The sequence below is a fragment of the Anolis carolinensis genome, chromosome 1 (genome assembly GCF_035594765.1).
Source record: "Anolis carolinensis isolate JA03-04 chromosome 1, rAnoCar3.1.pri, whole genome shotgun sequence".
Lineage (NCBI taxonomy): Eukaryota > Metazoa > Chordata > Lepidosauria > Squamata > Dactyloidae > Anolis > Anolis carolinensis.
Window position 1 is genome coordinate 54,422,188 of NC_085841.1, and position 20,574 is coordinate 54,442,761.

Below are 20,574 nucleotides of genomic sequence, written 5' to 3' on the forward strand. Positions count from 1 at the left end.
TAAACATCAGAGAGCAGTTCAAGCGGCCTCTCGTAGGAGTGCTAGGATAGCTGCTAAGAATTCAGCTGATTAAGCCTGCTTTCCATGGGAAACCTTAAGGAGTCATGCATCTGGACTCAGAGATTAGCTTTCGTTTCTAGTTCCCCAGAGAACTGCTCTTTGGTGGGAAAACTAGACCCTATTTAGGTGTTTTACCCACAAAGACATCTTGCGGAGTCAATTCGTCAGCTACTGGAGTAAGTTGTGTGTGGACAGCGCGCTCCGTTTCCAAGCCTCGTTCCTGTTTCAAGCCTTGTCCCTGATTTCAAGCCTTCGCTCCTGTTTCCAGCCTTGTTTACCTTCGCGGACCTTGCCTTGTTTTCCAGGATTCAGCCTCGCTTTGTTTCCCGGATTTTACCAAGTAATTCCACGGATCTTGTTCCTGCTCCTCGTTACCTTGTTGTCTTGAATCAAGCCTTGTGTTCCAAGTATCAAGTTATTTCCTAGCCTTGCTCAAGTTCATGGACTAAAGGACCTTGTCATCTCCCCTCACTTGCTTGGCAAGTGAGTGTTTCGGTTATTGGATTACAACTTTGGACCTTAATATTTCATATTGGACACTGTTTCTTTGGACTAATTTTGACCTTTCCTGAAAGGTCTAACTCTGGACTATTTTCTACACTTGTTTTTATTTACTTTATATACTCCTTCAATAAAGATATTAGATAGATTCTGGCCTCTGTGTATGGTTATTGGTGCCCTGCAGCCTGGGTCCTGACAGGCATAGACACTGAGAACTGGGAAGCCCTGGCCCTTGAGCGCTCTAATTGGAGGTCAGCTGTGACCAGCTGTGCTACGGAGTTCGAAGAGGCACAAATGGAGGGCTTAAGGGAAAAACGTGCCAAGAGGAAGGAGCGTCAAGCCAACCCTGACCGGGACCGCCTTCCACCTGGAAACCCATGTCCTCACTGCAGGAGAACATGCAGATCAAGAATAGGTCTCTTCAGCCATCTACGGACACACCCCCAAGACCCTATAACTGGAGGACCATCATCCTCAGCCCACGAGGGATCGCCTAAGCTAAGCAAGCTAAGCTTTAACACACTTCGCCACCGGGGCTCCTCTCATATATAGTATGAAGTATAAAAGTTCCAACTAAGAGTAAAAGTTTTTCTTACTTTTGTCCAATTGCAACAAATGGCTGCTTGGTTTTCCGAGTTGGAGGTGATGAAGCAAATGAGACAGAGACTAGAACGACACAGGTGGAAAACTCAAAGCGAATCTGACTGAGCACAAGCTATAGCATATTTGAAAGCCTCCTCTGTGGCAATGGGAGTGGCAGAGAAATTGTTCATTGCTGCCAACAGTGTATCTGCAAAGAACTGTCCAGCTGAGCTGTTTCGAGTGGTCAGAGGGCTATTACATACTGGTCCTCAAGGAAAAATCCCTGACTATTCAGCAGCCCACTATGAGAATTTACATGGCATTTTGCAGATAAAGTTGCTCAGATCCATTCCAACTTTGATACAGTTTGAATGGATGTAACTTTGGCTCCTGCTTGTCCAGTGTTGATGGATACATTTCAATTTGTGTAGCCTGAGGATGTGGACAGCATCTTTGGAGAGGTGAGAGCTACCATATGTATCCTAGATCCTTGCCCTTCCTGGTTGATCAAACAAGCTAGAGGGGACTGGCAGAGTGGATGAAGGTGGTGGTCAATGCCTCCTTGGAATGAGGCAAAGTTCTAACTTGCATAAAGAAGGCAATTGTGAGGTCCAATTTTAAAACGCAATCCCTCTATAATGGATAATTGGCCCCTTTCTGCGTAAGGTCTTAAGAGCCTTCCAACTCCAGGGATTTCTGGATGAGACATATTATCTAGATCCATTTCAATCTGGTTTCCAGCCTGGCTATGGTACAGAGACAGCTTTGGTCACTTTGGTGGATGACCTACACAGAGAGGTAGACAAGGGGTGTGTGTCCCTGTTGGTTCTCCTAGTTCTCTCAGCAGATTTCGATGTCATTGACAATGGTAGCCTTTTGGGTCATCTAGCTGGGATGGGGCTGGGAGGCACTGTTTTACAGTGGCTCCGGTTCTTCCTGGAGGGCAGTACCCAAAAGATGATGCTGGGGGACTCCTATTCAAACCCCCAGCGGTTGACCTGTGTGGTTCCTCGGGGTTCTGTGCTGTCTCCCATGCAATTTACCATATAAATGAAACTGCTGGGAGAGGTCATCCGGAGTTTTGGAGTTCGGTGCCACCAATATGCAGATGACACTCCAACACTACTACTCCTTTCCACCTAAAGCCAAGGAAGCTGTCCTGACCCTAAACCAGTGTCTCTCATCAGTAATGGACTGGATGAGGGCAAACAAATTGAAACTTAATCCAGACAAGGCAGACGTTCTCCTGGTCAGTCATAAGGCAGATCACGGAATAGGGATCCAGCCTGGGCTGGATGGGGTCACCCTCCCTCTGAAGACAGGTCTGGGGGTCATCATGGACTCAGCGCTGAATCTGGAGGCCCAGCTATATGTGGTGACCAGGAAAGCCTTTGCACAAATAAAACTTGTACACCAACTGCACTCGTTCCTTGAAAAGCCAGATCTGGCCACGGTAGTACATGCCTTAGTTACATCCCATCTGGATTAGTGTAACACGCTCTACGTGGGGCTGCCTCTGAAACGTACTCGGAAACTCCAGCTGGTTCAAAGAGCTGCAACCGGGTTGCTAACTGGGACAAGCTACAGGGAATGGACAACACACACACACACACACACACACCCGGCCCCGTTGAAGCACCTCCACTGGCTGCCAGTCTGTTACCGGGCACAATTCAAAGTACTATTTATGACCTTTAAAGCCTTAGATGGTTCAGGTCCAGGCTATTTGACCAACCGCAGCCCCTTCTACAAACCTGCTTGAGCTCTGAGATTTTCAGGAGAGGCCTTTCTCTTGGTCCCGCCTCCATCTCAAGTTTGCATAGTAACGAGAGAGCAGGCTTTCTCAGTGGCTGTTCGACTCCGAAACTCCCTGTCAAGGGAAGCCAAAATGGCTTCCTTCAGGCATGAGGATTAAAACCTTTTTTATTCAGGCAGGCTTTTAACGAAGTAGGTTTTTAAGATTGTCAAGAGCTGCTATGATTTTATATGCTTTTATAGTTTTAACCTGAATTGTTTTAATATTAATGACATTTAATACTGTTTTAATATTTGTAGATCTTAAGTTGTATTGTAATGCTTTTTATTTGCGAGCCACTTTGAGTCTCCATATAGAGAAAAGAAGCAGGATATAAATAAAAGTAACAACAACAACAACATACTTGGCTCTTCCTTATCATTTAATTGTTTCATAGAATTTAGATGATTTCCCTTATTCTCTAAGATAAAGATTTTCACTATGCAAAAAATATTACAAACAATAATATTATGTCCCAAGTCTCCTAATTATGTTTACCTTCACTAGATATCTCCTTCCAGGGATTTGCCGGATACATAAAGGCTGCATTTTGAATCTGATCATTTATATCTTCATCCTCATTAAACGGAAATGTACCACTCAGGCTCACATAGATGATGACTCCCACTGACCACATATCCAAAGATCGATTGTAGCCCTTACTCCTAAGTACCTCTGGAGCCAAGTAAGCTGGGGTTCCAACCACTGATCTCCTAAAAGACTTCTCACCAATAATGCGTGCAAAACCAAAATCACAGAGCTTCACCTGTAAAACAAACATCTTCAATATAAATGATTATATACTGAACACAGAAAAACAAAACAAAATGAAGAGAAGCATCCTATATAAGTTATGTAAGGATCATGGGACAAGACACTATTTTACAAGAAGTATTACTGATTAGAAAAATTGTATAGTGTAATCTGCATTACTCATTAATACCAAGCATTAGTTAGTATTCATTAGTACAAACTGGACACAATTTGGTGATTTAAGCATTACGTTACAATACAGTTTAAATCAGTGGTCCCCAGGTGTTTTGGCCTACAACTCCCAGAAATCCCAGCCAGTTTACCAGCTGTTCAGATTTCTGGTAGTTGAAAGCCAAAACATCTGGGACCCATAGGTTGAGAACCACTGGTTTAAATGATAAAAACAAGGCTCCTGTGTAGCTTGCTCCATTACCAGAACAGACAAAATGGTTAATGTTATCTATCATTAATCGAAATAAGCAATCTTCAAACCAATATATGAATCTGGTTTGTTTTTACCAGATGAGATCAGCCACAACATAGGGTTTGGATGGCAGGCAAAACAACACTGAACTAGATGCTTCTAAGCTTTTTTTGTGGCCATTCCAGAAGAGGAGATACTAGCTTCAGGAAACTGTGGAAACCAAGCAGCACACCCAAATGTTGCCATTAGAGAAAGCTTAGAAGAATGATTCCAGCATGAATATTCAGTAACAGCTCATTTACAAGCCTAAAATGCTGCAGATTTCCTCTTGTAAAATACACAATCTTTGAAATATTGAATTCCCTACCCACCTGAGGAAATGGCTCTGCTGATGCTAACAGTACATTTTCAGGTTTTAAATCACAGTGCACTATATTCTTGAAGTGTAAATTCCTCAGAGCAACAAGTATCTAAAAAAAAAAAAAGAAAGGGGTATTTTCTAAGAAAGTTTCAGGTAGATAGAACAGCTGCATGAAGTTATATTAAAGCCCAATATTTCCCTAAAACCAAATACAGGATCTTCAATTGACAGATTTCCAAAAGCATATGTCTGTAATTAAAATGCGTCAAGAGGAGCAGAGCTCTCACACTATAACTGTAATGGAAATAATCCTGTGTTTTACCAATTCAAAATAGCAGGCAGAAAATGGATTATTTGATGACTCAGACTTATAACCTTACAAATGAGCAGATCATAAAGGCTATTTGTCCTTATATAGTAAATTAGTCCTGCTGAAAGCCTGTGTACAGTATCAGTTTTGAAGTGCAACATGACTATTTGTTTCATTTCATTACACTTCACACAAATTTTGACAACCTACATGAAATCATTTAGTTATATTCAGCTTCACTTCTAAATACCTTTTTGAAATAAACCATTTTATTCTAGTTTGCTAAGTGAAAGCTTTATAATAAGGTGGTGAAATTCTTTCAAATGTACAGCTGAAGGCAACAGGGATCTATTAGAATTTGAAATCAGAGAGCCCACCTGGGTGACCATAAACTTGGTGATTCTTTCTGGAAGCCGGCTTTTTTCACTGGAGAGAATCATCTCTAACATGTCTCCATGAAGTTTCTCCATCACAACAAAAACCCTTTCTGGAGTTTCAAACATACATTCCAGGTTTACAATCCCAGGATGGTGCAAATTCTAGGAAATTTTATTATATTGACATTAATAACAAAACTATTATGTACTAGAAGTCCAAAAATATCTACTACAGATAGGGCCCGTTTTATCTGGATACTGGTTTTGCTTTATTATTTTGAAAGCACTCAAGCTACCTAGCAATATTTATATACACACAATATATGAAATGATTCTTCATAATTTTCCAGTACAACTCCAAAGGTAACCTAAGAAGAGTATTAAGTAAAACAATACTAAAGAGATTGCGCCTTGCCATATCAGCAATGCTCAGACAGACTCTGCATGGTCCCAGCTGTCTGCTAATTCAGTCTTTCTTTCAAACAAAATAAAAAATAATCACTATATACAGTATAATTTCAGTCTGACTACCTAACCTATCCATGCTATTGCAGTAATAAAGTAATTCCTTTGACACCATATCAGATTCAAAATATTATCTCTATATTGTCTTATCTTTGTACCTGTAAAATGGCCACTTCATTGCGCAGCTGACTTTCCTGTTTTGTAGGGAATCGCATTTTATCAATTATTTTAATTGCCACATCTCTTCCAGTCTTCCTATGTTTTCCTGCACAAACACAATAGGAGGAAAAGTAAGAATTTCAAACTACAGAAAAATGAGAGAGCTGGAAGCTGATCTTTCACAATGAACGAAGTATAGTAAGTGATGTGCAATTAACTATAACAGTAAAAAGGGGAGATATTAGCCCTTTATAGGAATACAATCTTTTTACAAGCAATTACCACATATCTTCGTGTATATGTCTAGAAACCCGGGTTGACTTACCCACAGATCCACTTAACGGTTATACCTTAACTTGAGAAGAGCAGTCAAAGCTTAATCTACCCTCCGAAAACCTAAAAGAAGCACGTATCCCCTCTACTGTTTCTGCCACAATGACACTTCTGGCATTTTTTAAAAAATGCCTGGTTAGGAAAACAGCAGCAGGATTCAATTTATCCATGACTCATATAAAAATCCATAATTTTGGCTCTCAACTTATACAAAAGGATGATGTATACATAACCATAGAAATACTACTAGTTTTGTCCTTATTACTATTCGATAGTCATAAGACTGATTTCACATTTGCATTGGGAGGTGGGACTAGGAACACAGACCTAAATACAATTGCTAGTCCTGGATAGATTAAAACCACAGAATCAACTGCTGAAAAGAAAAATAATTTGATTAAATAGGCCTACTCTAGCAAGAACTAGTAACAGATTCCTAGTAGGATGTACATACTCCAATGTACATAGCTTTTCACCACATGACCTTACAAGCTAAATTTGTGCCAATGCTAACCTCATTTCAGTGCCAAGTAAAAACTGTTCTTCATGTAGTCTAAACAGCAGTTATGTAAGATTTCATAGATCATAATCAGCACTTTTAATTGTGCCCAGGAACAGATATATAGCCAATAAAGCTACTGTTAATAGTCCCTGCCAACAGACTGGCTGCAGAATTCTTGACAAGCTGAAGTTTTTGAATATTTTTCTACCACCATGTAGTGCTAGAAAAATCCAAAAAGAGTATACCTAAAGCAAGATTCCTATATAAACATGAAGTCTGGTACTGTATATAATATCAAGTAAGGATAGGGGTGAACTGGTGCAATATAAACCTAATCCTAGTCTCAATTAAAGTCTGAATAGTACTAAGCTTCCACCCTTATGTTATCAAGCCATGGCACACACACCCCCCTTACAAAAAAGATTCATAGATCACCAAGAGATTCCAAGCAAGATATATGGTTTTTCTTTATTTTAAAAACATTTTACGCAGCTCCAAAGTTGTGAAAGGCTGATGTGCTAGAGGCTCTGGAACAGACCTAATAGCAGCTGTATCCTACAAACTCTTGTCAAACCTCACTCTCCAATAAACATATAAACTTGAGATTTTATGTGTAACTTGTATCTTTTATTTATTGTGTCAATTCTTAAATGTATAAACTGTATCAAATGTATATATCAAAATGTATCTTGAAGGCAGTTACCTTTCCGTGCCCTCAGTTTGCATAATCCTTTGGGATAGAAGAAGACTGGCCTGGGCCCCTTCAGCTACTCCCCAAGTGTTGCAAGACAGACCCCTTAAAGCGTCAGACCAATCTTTAGTAAGTGTTTATTAGTTCACAACAAAAAGAGCCCAAAAACAAACTCAAAAAGGCTCAGAACACTTAACCTTCAGTGTGAAACACAGTATTCCCCACAGTCAAAGCAAAACCCAAACCCTGGAAAGTAACCTGGATTTAACCGGAATATAATCCGGTTCAAACTTCAAGCCTGCAAAACAACAGGAAAAGCACTCAAATTCACAGCAGGACTCCAGCAGGCAGGAAGAGACGAACAGTGGGGGCCGAAGTCGTCTGGCGAAGTCAGTCAAGCATGATGTTGTCGTTGTTGAATCCAATCCGGGTAAAAGCAGGAGAAGGCAGCAAACACAAAAATCCAGTCCAGGTCGTACACAGAGCCAAAACGTAGAATGCAGTACGGCAGGTCCACAGTAGTCTTCCCAAACACATGAATACCCATCAACATCTTGCCTACTGCAAAGGGGCCCCACTTCCCAACCTCACTTTTATTCACAAATCATTCTCAGAACTGGAATCAGCCAACACCTTGCTAGCAGCTGAAGCCTCTTGCCTCAATTCCTCCTCAGAACTGGAATCAGACAATGCCCCACCAGACCTCCTTTCAGCTGAAGCCCCTTGCCGATCCCTCCAATCTGTCCATCTTTTATCCAAACCCATAACTCCCCAAGTCCCAGCCGGATCCCCACTGTGCCAACCCTCAAGCGTGTCACTACTTGTGGGCTCTTCACAGATGTCCTGGATCTCCCGCACCTTAGTCCAGTCCATTTCCTCATCCTCTGAACTTGTCCCCATCCTCCTAATTCTCAACCCCATCATCCCCCTCAAAGCCCTCAAATGAGTCATCATAAGTAGGCTCCGTAGGTATTTCCCGGATCAGCTTCCTTTGTCGCTCCTCCTCGGAGTCTTGCTCACAAGTAGTCTTTCTTCTCCTTCTAGTACTCCTAGTAGTATCACTACTCAAGGACTCCATCACAACACCAAGTCTATCAAAACCTTTGAGTATGCATGCAGATACATACCCAATGCACAGATACATACTCAAAGCACCAGAATAAGCACAGGATGTTTGTTCATTCACTTGAGTGTGAGTCTGCCGCTCTTGCAGAAGAGGGGGCTCAGCAAATATGAATTCATTAACTTTCTATCCAAGCAACCAAGCCCTTGATTGTATGGAATTGCCACATTTGTCTTTTGGGTCTTACACCTTTGGTTCACACAGAACTGGAGAGGGATTAATCAGCATATCCACATCACAATTTCCTCCTGGATTGCGCCCTCTACAATGGTCTGGCTGTTTAACCTGTCCAACAACCAGCTGTCTTTCTTCTTGCCACGGAAATCTCCTCCTGCATGCTATGACATCAGGAGAACCTCTGCCCAATCTGGGCAAGGATCCTAGCCTGCCTCTTTTCAGCCATTCAGAGAGAACTCTGGATAGCTGTCAGAACTGAATAACATGTCATATATTTTCCTGTGAATTTATGCTGATACCCTTTGAAGCGTATTGCTCATACTTACAACCTTTTGGCCAAATTGCAATAAACCTCTATGGCTTTGCCTTCAACCTGGGAAGCTTGTTCTCTGTTCTGGCTGATCTGATTTCGCTGAAGCTCACCAGACACGGACCTCTCTAACTAAAGTTCTAGCTGAAATCACTAGACCAACACAAAACTCCCCTGACTTTTTCTCTGCTAAAATCAAATAAGTTGATCCAGGTTTTGGAGGTCAATTTTTGTCAAACTATTTTCAACTTTATACATGAGGATATACAGTAACAACCATTTGCCAGCTTTGGGCCTATTCTTAGTTTAATGAACAATTATAACCAAAGTGAAAAGAGGTTGTAAAGGGAGATCTTTTTCTTGATATAAAATCCACAAAATACAGATTTACTTAGAGATATATTAGTATACACTTTACAAGGATGGGTATAAGTCCTCACACAAAATAAAAAGACTTCATCCCACTTCTCCTCTCCTTGTGTGAATGTAAAAAAAAAAAAATGAGCCAAGTACCCTCAGTCAGCATTTTCAGGAGATAACATCAGGAATCCTCAATGTTATGTCTAATGGGTGGTCAGAGACATCCTGGACCCTGACTTTCCAACCTCATTAAAGTGCATAGCTCAAATTTTAATATAAAAAGAAGCTTGCTTCCAATCATATCCATAGCAAAAAGTAATCTATATATATAAAAGGGTAATGGAATCACGGTACCGGACAAAACAACTAAACTAAACACCCCACAACCTAGAAAATTGACAGCACAACCTCTCATCCATGCCTCTACGTTCATACATCTTTCTGACCAGGAGGTCATGAGTTTGAGGCCCGCTCGGAGCCTATGTTTGTCTGTCTTTGTTCTATGTTAAAAGGCATTGAATGTTTGCCAATATGTGTAATGTGATCCGCCCTGAGTCCCCTTCGGGGTGAGAAGGGCGGAATATAAATGCTGTAAATAAATAAATAAATAAATAATACAACAAAAAGAAAAGAAAAATAAAGTCCTAGCCACAGCAACGCATGGCCGGGCACAGCTAGTTTGTAATATAAAATCACTATAGAGGTGAAACTCAGAATGAGGAAAAGCAGCTATCCAGACACATAATAGGTAATATGGAGAAGGGGGGAAATCTCCCCCCCCCCTTTAGTGGCTAAAATATCCTCAATTAAAAGAGATTATGAAATAAGGCATGCAAAACCCTTGATTTCAAATCTTAACAATATAATGCATTTGCTGAAAGAAATGGGAATCTCAAAATAAAGGATCCACTTGTTCAAATGAACAGCTAACCAAGCTATTTCAGGTGTACAAATTAAACACATAAACAGGCACAGAGTATGCTAAATAAATACTACAATACCACTGCACTAGTGCTATTTAGAGGCCTAGCTAGACCTCACCTGGTTCAGTATTGATGGATCTGTAACAAGTCAGGCAACAGTAACTGCTCTGGAAGGTAGTTGCAAGCAGAAAGTGTATTGCCTTAAAGATTTAACTATAAGTACAAGACACAAAAGCTGTTTATTTTCATGAAAGTAAAAAAGCAACTCAACAATAACATTATTGAATTTTCACAAGAAAACAGGAGAGTCAATTAAATAAGAATAAAGTTTGCTAAGATTTGGCAAAAGATTGCATAAAACAGGCAGTGGCTGCTTTTTTTTAATCTGGGAAAACAACATGAAGCAATACTCTCCAATATAAACTGCCAAAGAATCTGTCTGTGAAACATGCAATACTTTTTCAACCCTCATGACCATCAGGATCAGTTAAGACACAGAGCTGCAAAAAGCAGAGCAGAGGAAAACATTCTTTTAAAAAAAACCCTCAAAAGTGACCTTATAGCAGGTCAGGTGTCAGAACCCTGCTACTAGAGCCTGGATGTGGCTCTGAGTTTCAGGGTCACTGACATTGATAAGACACCTGCGTCCCAGGACTCGGAGGAGAAACAGCTGATGGACTTGGCGGGGAATTTGCGCGGGGTTTTACTGAGCGGGAAGAGACTGTTCAAATGAGGGGGAGGGTATATAAAGGAGGGTTGGCCGGAGCCTCCCATTCTTGGCTTTTCTGATGTTCATGTTTCCTACAGTAAAAGTTCCTGGTGATACCACAAAGAGTCTCGTGTGTTCATTCAGGAGCGGCTGTGGTGAGCTGACACTAAGCCAAGAATACGGACACCATCCCGCTGTAGCGGTGAGGTGTAACATGCAAGTGGAGGATGAAGAGCTCTTGGGCGCCGGAGGAGGAAGGTCGGAAAGGGCCACTCCCGAGACGGACGCTGAGTTCCACCAGCTGGCGGCCCTGGCGTCATCCACCGCTTATGCCCAGCCAAATGGGGTAACCCAGAGGCGCGGAGTGGTGCGGGGAGATAGCACCGGAGGAGAGGAAGGTTCACCTTCCCCAGGCCCGCAAAAGATGGTGTTTCTGGAGGAGAGGATGTCGGCGATGGAGACCACCCTGGCAGTGATGTCGAGGGCGATGGAGCGCCTGGCGGTTTTGGCGGAGCCGGAGCGAGGAAGGGAACTCCGGGCTAGCTCAATGTGGGACGTGAGCATGGGAAGCAGCCAGGGCTTTGCAGACCTCCCAGCACCGAAGGGAAGGGAAATGCGAAAGGAGCCCGGTGCCCGGCCCAAGATCCAAACGAGCCTGACGCGGGTGGAGGAGAGTGACGACGAAGGGGAAAAGCCTCCGAGAATCCCGGCTACGCTCCCAACTGAGACCCTGGTGCCCCTGGCGAATGCCGGGCGTGGCACAGGACAAAGGGAAGCAGCAGCGGGGCCCACTGGCCCGCAAGGGGGCTTGCGACGGGCGGAGGATTGGGGATTGCCACCACAGGGGCCCCTACCGAGACGAGAGGAACTAAGGATCGAGTTTGGGGGAGAGTCCTCTGAACTGGATTTTTTCCTGACCACGGTGAGGGGCTATATGGAGGACAATGCCCACACTTTCAGAACGGAATCCAGCCGGGTACGGGCCATTGGAGCAGTGTTGAAGAGGGGAGCGGCCAGCTGGTACGTTCAACTACACGCGCGGCGCGACCCATGTCTGGGGTCACTCCGACGCTTTATGGGGGCCCTGGAGACCCGTTTCCGAGATCCACTGGAGCAGATCCGGGCGAGGGAGGAGTTGAAGACCGTCTCCCAGGGGCAGAGGTCGGTATCTGAGTATGCGGAGGAGTTCCAATGCCTCGCTGAAAAGGTGCCGGAATGGTCTGCAGTGACAAAGATAGAACTCTTCAAAGAGGGGCTCAGGCGGGAGATCCTCTCCTGGGCGGTGCATCGTGATGAGCCTGACACACTGCGCGGATGGATTCAGCTGGCGGGGCGCGTCGAGACATCGCTGGCCCAGGCGAGGAGGCACCGAGGAGGGCTACAGCAGCGGCCGCAGATGAAAGAGGGGAGCCGGAAGGAGGGATCAACCCCAGCCGGGAGGAGAACGGAGCCGACAGGGAACGTGAGCACCAGCAGGAGGGGCTGCTTCGTGTGCGGCCGTTTGGGCCACAGGGCTGCCGAGTGCTGGCAGAGAAAAGGGGAAGGCGGAGGCCCGCCCAAACCAAGAGCCGTGGCAGGGAAACGCGCCGAGGAAGAACCACCGATGAGGCACCACTCGGGGGGGTTGGTAAGTCAGGACAAAGCCATGATAGTGGTCCCCATTCAGCTGGAAAGTGGCAGCAAACAAGCAACCTGCAAAGCATTTGTGGATTGTGGATGTTCCAGGAACATCATCTCCCCTGAATTAGCCGAGGGATTGGGATGCGAAAGAACGAACCTAGAATCCCCAATAGCTTTTTCGCAGTTGGACGGATCCACAGCATCGGGATCATTAGCTAAGTACAGTGCCGAAGATGTAAAGTGTAAGATAGGGAGTTGGGAAGGAAAGGTGTCATTTGTGATATCACAAATAGCCAGCTATAATGTTATACTAGGCATGCCATGGCTGGGGCAGGCCAACCCGCAAATCAACTGGGAGGATAAGAGCATGATCTTCAGGATGAAGTTGGAAGGAGGGAGCCAGGAAGTGGAAAGGGAGCCGGGGAAAAGGGGGGAGGAAGACTCTATCAGGATAGCAGAACTGGCAGATAAATTACCCCCAGAGTATCGGGATTTTGTGGACGTATTTGATGAGAAGGAAGCAGACAGTTTCCCACCGAAGCGGAGAGTTGAAGTGAAGATAGAGCTAGTCCCAGGAGCAGAGCTTCCTAAGGCAAAAATATACCCAATGTCGGCTAGGGAAAAGGAGGAACTGAGAAAATACATTGATAAAAACCTAGCGAGGGGTTTCATAGAGCCTTCAAATTCCCCTCTAGGGGCGCCTGTGTTGTTCAGGCGCAAAAAGGACCAAACGCTGAGGCTCTGCATTGACTACAGGGGCCTGAATGCAATCAGTTCTGGAAATAAATACCCCCTACCTTTAGTGAAGGACTTGATCGCCCAGTTATCGGAGGGACAGATATTCACTAAATTGGACTTAATTGAAGCATACCATAAATTGCAGATTAAACCAGAGGACAGGTGGAAGACGGCCTTCTCCTGTGCATTCGGATTATTCAATTATCGTGTGCTCCCTTTCGGTTTGTGCGGCGGAGGCGCCGCGTTCATGCAATTAATCAACGAAGTGTTGCATCCATTGTTGTACAAGGGAGTCTTTGTTTTTTTAGATGACATATTGTTAGTATCTCGGACTAAGGAGCAACACATAGAACTAGTCAGGGAAGTCCTGCAAAAGTTGAGAGAAGCAAAACTGTATGCGAAGCTTGCCAAGTGCGAGTTCAATAAAGACCAGATAGACTTTCTGGGGTATAGGATTTCCTCCCAGGGAGTGGCGATGGACCCTGCGAAGGTAGAAGACGTGAGGGGGTGGGAAGCCCCCAAAACACGGAAGCAGCTGCAATCCTTCCTAGGGTTCGCAAACTTCTATAGAACATTTATCAAGGACTTTGCGCGCCTCACTTTGCCATTAACGGATTTGTTAAAGACTAAAGGTAGGGGAGAAACAGCCAAAGTGAAGGCCCCAGGGGCCAAACTGACCTGGACAATAGAATGCCAGGAAGCTTTCGAAGCCCTTAAAAAGCGTTTTACGGAGGAGCCTGTCCTACAGCACCCTGATATGTCTAAAGCCTTTGTATTACATTGCGATGCGTCAGACCGGGCATATGGGGCAGTTCTGCTACAGAAAGACGAGGGGGGGAACCTGAAGCCATGTGGCTATCTGTCAAAAAAGTTTAGCGATACAGAAAAAAACTGGCCGATTTGGGAGAGAGAAGCCTTAGCGATTCTAAAAGCACTAGAGTGCTGGAGACACTTCCTGGAAGGAAGTGGAACACCGTTTGAGGTGTGGACTGACCATAGAAATTTACAGTATCTAAGATCCCCTCGTAAACTATCAGCGAAGCAAATTAGATGGGCCCAATATTTCAGCCGTTTTGATTTCAGACTCAGATTCTTCCAGGGGAAACATAATATACTCGCTGACGCTCTCTCTCGGATGCCTCAGCACGGGGGAGGAATTCAGGAATCTGAAGGGAGTATTTTTCTTGATAAGCAATGGGGCCTGGCAGTACTAACTCGAGCACAAGCGGCCAAAGAAAACAAACGTACTGCCATTTCCACGGGGGGAGGAGAAATATGGGAGGAAGAGTTGAAGCGAGCGTATGGAATGGACAAATGGTTACAAACAAACAAAGAAAAGGGAGAATTGTGTGGGGATTTGGTGTTTGTAAATAAGAAATTGTATATTCCTGAATGTTTAAGACGAGAAATGTTAAGGAAGTACCATGATAACAAGGGTGCGGGTCATCTAGGCCCCACCAGGACTATTAAACTGTTGGCCAAACAATGCTGGTGGCCCGGAATGAGGAAAGACGCCAGGGGGTACGTCACGCAGTGTGAATTATGCGCAGAGGGAAAAACACCACCGGGGAAGCCCCAGGGGCTATTGCAGAAGGTGGTGGAGCCCATGAGGCCATGGGAATGCGTAGCCATGGATTTTGTAGGCGAACTACCCCCCAGCAGAGGCCACAGATACATTTGGACAATATTGGACTTATTCTCAAAACAGGCACACTTTGTGGCTCTGCCAAAACTTCCTTCAGCTGAAAAACTTGCTGATTTGTATGTGAAGCACGTATATCGCCTACATGGGTGTCCCGACAAGATAATTAGTGACCGGGGAGTCCAATTTACTGCAAAATTTTGGGGAAAATTCTTACAGCTGTTAGGAGCAGAAAGGAACCTGAGCTCGGCCTTTCATCCCGCGACCAACGGGGGGGTCGAACGTACCCAACAGACACTGTGCCAATTCTTAAGGATGTACACCAATTATAGACAGGATGATTGGGCGGACCTTCTTCCGTTTGCTGAGATGGCTTTTAACGGGGCCGTACATTCGGCCACAGGTCGTGCCCCATTCGAAATAGTATACGGACAGGAGGTGGCACCTTTCCCCAGGCTACCCGAGTGGAAGGAAGGGGAGGGCCAGACCGACGAGGAATGGCCGGCCAAAATCAAGCAAGGGTGGCAAACCGTGGTAGAGGCATTGCGGGAAACACAAAAGAAGTACAAGCTCTTTGCGGATCGTAGGCGCCGAGAGGGGGACAAATTGGGCGAAGGAGATCTGGTTTGGCTGAGCACAAAAAACCTGAAATTGGGGTTCCCATCCAAGAAATTGGCTCCACGCTATATAGGGCCATTCAGGGTAGCAAAAAGAATAAACGAAGTGACCTATGAGCTGAGGCTACCAAAGGACCTAGGAAAGGTACACCCGGTATTCCATTGCAGCCTGTTAAAAAAGTATAAAGGAACTCTGGACAGCGGAGAACAATAGTTGTGTTTAATCTTTTCCTTCCAGGACGAAGGGGAGGAGGACGCCATGTCAGAACCCTGCTACTAGAGCCTGGATGTGGCTCTGAGTTTCAGGGTCACTGACATTGATAAGACACCTGCGTCCCAGGACTCGGAGGAGAAACAGCTGATGGACTTGGCGGGGAATTTGCGCGGGGTTTTACTGAGCGGGAAGAGACTGTTCAAATGAGGGGGAGGGTATATAAAGGAGGGTTGGCCGGAGCCTCCCATTCTTGGCTTTTCTGATGTTCATGTTTCCTACAGTAAAAGTTCCTGGTGATACCACAAAGAGTCTCGTGTGTTCATTCAGGAGCGGCTGTGGTGAGCTGACATCAGGCCTATAGTCCATCTAACTTAATAATGTCTGCATTGGCTGGCAGCAAATCTCCAGAGTTTTTAAAAGTCTTTCCAATGCAAGATTCCACGGACCAAACTTGGGATCTTTGGCACGAACAGTACAAGCTATCACTGAGCTAAAACCTTCACTGTTGCTCTTGTATTCCATGTTCCAAATTGCTCATGATTTCTAACATATCTTTTCATAACAAATAGCCATATTTCTCTTGTATCTTAGCCTTTCCGAAAAAGCATACTGCAAAGAAGCCAAGTACAGCTTCACAAGTTTGCACTTCCAGCAATGTTTATACGAACTTACCTCCATACACAATCCCAAACTGCCCAGAACCGAGCACTTCGTCAGCAAAGATCTGATACACTGAACTAATATCCTAGGGAAAGAAAGGGTGTTGGCAAGATAATGTAAATATCAGGTTAAATTCCCTTTTAAAATGTTCAAATGAATGCTACGTAGGCAGAAATTAGATGATTGTATGAGAATTGTACATATACATTAAAGAGGAAAGAAAAAGGTCATAATAAGCAATTTCAGAATTTCTGTCTGTCCCATCCTGTTAAACCGTATTGCTAGTGTTACATATAGCAACTTGCTAAACATCTTTAGAGTGAGACACATAAACACATTTTATTAGAAGGACTAATAATCTCAGAAAATAATGCCCCTGCTCTGTCCTGATGGAATAAAATGTACAAAGAGCCTTGCAATCAGCAGAGAAATGTGCCACATGCTAAAGCCAATTTCTAAATAGATTATAAAAGATCCCCAAGAACCATGATTTTTTTCTTTTTTCAAAATGTCTAATCTCATTACACAGATTTGTGACTATGTTTACAATCAAAAGGGAGCATCAAGCCACTTGTGAACCCCTTGTGAACTTCTGCTTTTTCGAAGGCCAGAAAGCAGAGTATCTAAAATTTAAGATGACAAAGGGTATGAAACCAAGCCATCTCTTCAATAATTAAAATACAGAGTACAAATTATTAGCAACTACACTGAATAATATCACTATGTGAAAATGATTCATTGTAACTATCCTACCCATAACCTATATGTGCAATGTATCCAAAGACTACAGGTCAAATCTTACATATATTTAGTCAGAAATCCCTTGAGTTCAATAAAACCTAACCTCAAATAAATATGCATGCAACTGCAGTATTAGGATGCAAGAGGGAGATACTCAAGATTAGCTTACAGTAGAAAGAAACCAAGTTAGGGCAAGATACAGATTTAGTTCACCACATATTAGGACACTTTATGACAGGAACAAACTTATTTACTTTCCAACAAAAATGCACACAGAAAGAATATATAAAAACTATAATTTATATCCAAAATTCCATTAGAAGTTCAAAATTTAGAAGTTCACAATTTCCTAATAAAATGTGTTGCATTACATTTATTTCTTGAATCGGTGATGAATTTAGCAATATCATTTATGAAGTTTCTAACTTTTCATATCTTATTACTAAAGACATGGTTCTATATGGTTTGTTTTCAATACCAAGCATGCATACATTACACTAAATAAGGGTAGATCACTGAATGCAAATAAGGAATTGTTCAAATTTTCATGAATCTTTCATTGTAATTTTAACCTAAAAATAATTACCCAGGAATAAGTGACAATAAACCCATTTCAAAGTACTTATCCTTTGTGACTCACCACATTCTCTTGGATCTGGCAATTTGAGACAGAAATGCTGACAGACAATTCTTCTGCAATAAGAAACAGTATATATTTTAAGTATAGAAAAATAAAAGGTTCGGGGGCCAAATGTTTTACTTAAAATTTCCAATTAACATACAAAATTCATCTCCCCTCCTCCAGATTCCACTAATCCACTGCCTCCAACATTTGCCTTACATGATGCTGATATGAAACTTCTCTCCCTAGACTGGGTAAAATATTCTCCTCTATTTTACTTTCTCATTGACCATCAGCATATTACAGTAGAATCTCGCTTATCCAACATAAACAGGCCGGCAGAACATTGGATAAGCGAATATGTTGGATAATAAGGAGGGATTAACATCAAATTAGGTTATGATTTTACAAATTAAGCACCAAAACATCATATTATACAACAAATTTGACAAAAAGTAGTTCAATATGCAGTAATGCTATGTAGTAATTACTGTATTTACACATTTAGCACCAAAATATCACAATGTATTGAAAACATTGACTACAAAAATATTGACTACTAAAAGGCAGACTGCATTGGATAATCCAGAATGTTGGATAAGCGAATGTTGGATAAGTGAGACTCTACTGTATTTATGTTCCTCTTGTATCCAAGTTACATACTCTCTTTGAGTAATTGATTTTCAGAAACCATAAAACTAGCTGATGAAAATCCCCCTAACCCAGACTTTAGATGTGGTAAGGCTTTACACCAAAGCTAAAACATTTGAATCTATATTTTTGCTACCAGTTCCAAGTCCTACTACTATCTGTGGGTAAGAGTGCATTTTCCTCCTATTCAAAAGAATTTAATATCTTTTTGTAGAGCTGAAAAGTATTGTATCATGGGATTCTCCTGTTCTAAAACAGCTCCAAAATGGCTTAAAATGCAACAAGAAGTGAGGGATTATCACTTTCAGTTGCACCAAATGGTTGCTGTAACAATATCCTGTGGCCCTCTGAAGATACCAATAACTAAGTGGTGTGAATATTTTATCTGATAAGAGTTATTTACACATTTTAGTTAGTAGTAGATATGGGACAATTATCTTGTTGGTTAAAATTTAAATCATGAACATGAAAAGCAGCAAGCACATTTTTGTGATGCAAGATTTTTTTTATTCAACTTCCTATCAAATAGCATAACTCAAAAATACATAAAATAAGTCAAATTGAGACATATAGATTAACAAAGAGAATTACAAAATAATTTGATATTCATGTTCTAAGTTGAAAGAACAAAGTGAAATAAATATTTATATTAAATAATGCCATTCAGGTTTATAGTCACTAGAAAAGAGAACACTAATACATACTGTTACATAAAATACAATATTTTGTGTGAAAGAGGCCAGTCATTTAGCAAATAATCACTTGGATGAAATAAAGTGTTTCTTTGCTCTTACTGTGATCTTTTCCTTGTCCTCCAACGGTACAAATGCTAGTCTGGGGTGTTACAGGCATCAAAGCTTGACGAATAGCTTTCTCCCAGCTCTGCGCTACATCAAGTCCAACTCCAGTAGCAGCTAAAACAGGATTGTGGTGGTTACTGCCATTGTTTTCGCCGACAAAGTAAACCATTGTGTCTGTTATTATTTCAAAGCAATGAGGGTTGCTGCCCTGCACCACATTGGAGAAATCCCTTGGTTGAATGACTTGTAGAATTTCAGAAAGTGGAATCTCCTAAAGGGAACACAAAGTACTCAAAGAGAATCATGTTTGCATCAAACAACAATTGTTCAGCAAGATCAACTAAGTAGTAAAGTGAAACACACATCAGTACTACACTAAACTAAGAATGTTTCGCTAGTGCCAAGTGACACTTTCTATTCCCCAAAACTCCACATTAAAAGACCTCAGGACACAACTCTTCCTGATAAACAATTATCCGACAATATAAGGACATTATCTAGTTGTTGTTGTCCTGGGCCTTCAAGTTGTTTCTGATTTATAGCAACCTTGAAGAAAACATACCACAGAATATTCTTGGTGAGATTTATTCAGATGGGGTTTCTTTGTCTTTCTCTAAGAAAGTATTACTTGCTCAAGGTCACGCAGTGGGGTTCCATGACCAAATGGGGATTCAAACCCTGACCTCCAGAGTACAAGTCCAATACTCAATACCCACTACAGTATTCTGGCTGTCTCACTGTATAGTATTTATTTATTTGTTTATTTACTATACTTTTATCCCACCCTTCTCACCCCGAAGGGGACTCAGGGTGGCTTTACAATGTGGCAATAATTCAATGTCGTTGAAAATACAAGGAAACTCATTTAAAATACACATTAAATTACAATAGAACACAATTAAAACCATTAACATCACATGATCCGAGAACAAAGTCCGGGCCATTCCATTAGTCAAATTCTATGTCTTTCATGTCTACTGCTGCACCAGGTTTCTGAAGGCTTGGTCAAAAAGCCATGTCTTCACTTTCTTGAGGAAAATCAGGAGAGAGGCGGCTGATCTAATCTCCCTGGGGAGGGAGTTCCATAGCCAAGGGGCCACCACAGAGAAGGCCCTGTCTCTCGTCTCCACCAATCGCAACTGCGAAGCGGGCGGGACCGAGAGCAGGGCCTCCCCAGACAATCTTAGGCTCCGGGACGGTTGATAGAGGGAGACACGTTCGGACAAGTAAACTGGGCCAGAACCGTTTAGGGCTTCATAGGCCAAAGTGAGCACTTGGAATTGTGCTCAGTAGCAAACTGGCAGCCAGTGGAGTTGACACATACGCAGATAACTAAATATAGTAGAGGCCAATT

General features: G+C 42.7%; 2 protein-coding genes across 14 annotated transcripts in view; one reads left to right on the forward strand and one right to left on the reverse strand.

Moving 5' to 3' along the window:
- Positions 1 to 20,574, reverse strand: part of prkd3 (protein kinase D3) — an 89,444-nt gene that overhangs the window by 8,427 nt on the left and 60,443 nt on the right. For all 13 annotated transcript variants that reach the window (XM_008125702.3, XM_062974575.1, XM_062974573.1 and 10 more), the window contains 7 exons: positions 19,215 to 19,491; positions 17,788 to 17,840; positions 16,419 to 16,491; positions 5,787 to 5,893; positions 5,164 to 5,325; positions 4,487 to 4,585; positions 3,437 to 3,704 (listed from right to left, as the gene is read on the reverse strand). In XM_008125702.3, the coding sequence (XP_008123909.1) occupies positions 3,437 to 3,704; positions 4,487 to 4,585; positions 5,164 to 5,325; positions 5,787 to 5,893; positions 16,419 to 16,491; positions 17,788 to 17,840; positions 19,215 to 19,491 (1,039 nt within the window). The remainder of the gene's footprint in view (positions 1 to 3,436; positions 3,705 to 4,486; positions 4,586 to 5,163; positions 5,326 to 5,786; positions 5,894 to 16,418; positions 16,492 to 17,787; positions 17,841 to 19,214; positions 19,492 to 20,574) is intronic.
- On the forward strand, positions 10,777 to 16,055 carry LOC134297354 (uncharacterized). Its single transcript, XM_062974588.1, has 2 exons — positions 10,777 to 12,542; positions 15,771 to 16,055. The coding sequence occupies exons 1-2, from the start codon at positions 10,995 to 10,997 to the stop codon at positions 15,810 to 15,812; spliced, it is 1,590 nt and encodes a 529-aa protein (XP_062830658.1). The 5' UTR covers positions 10,777 to 10,994; the 3' UTR covers positions 15,813 to 16,055.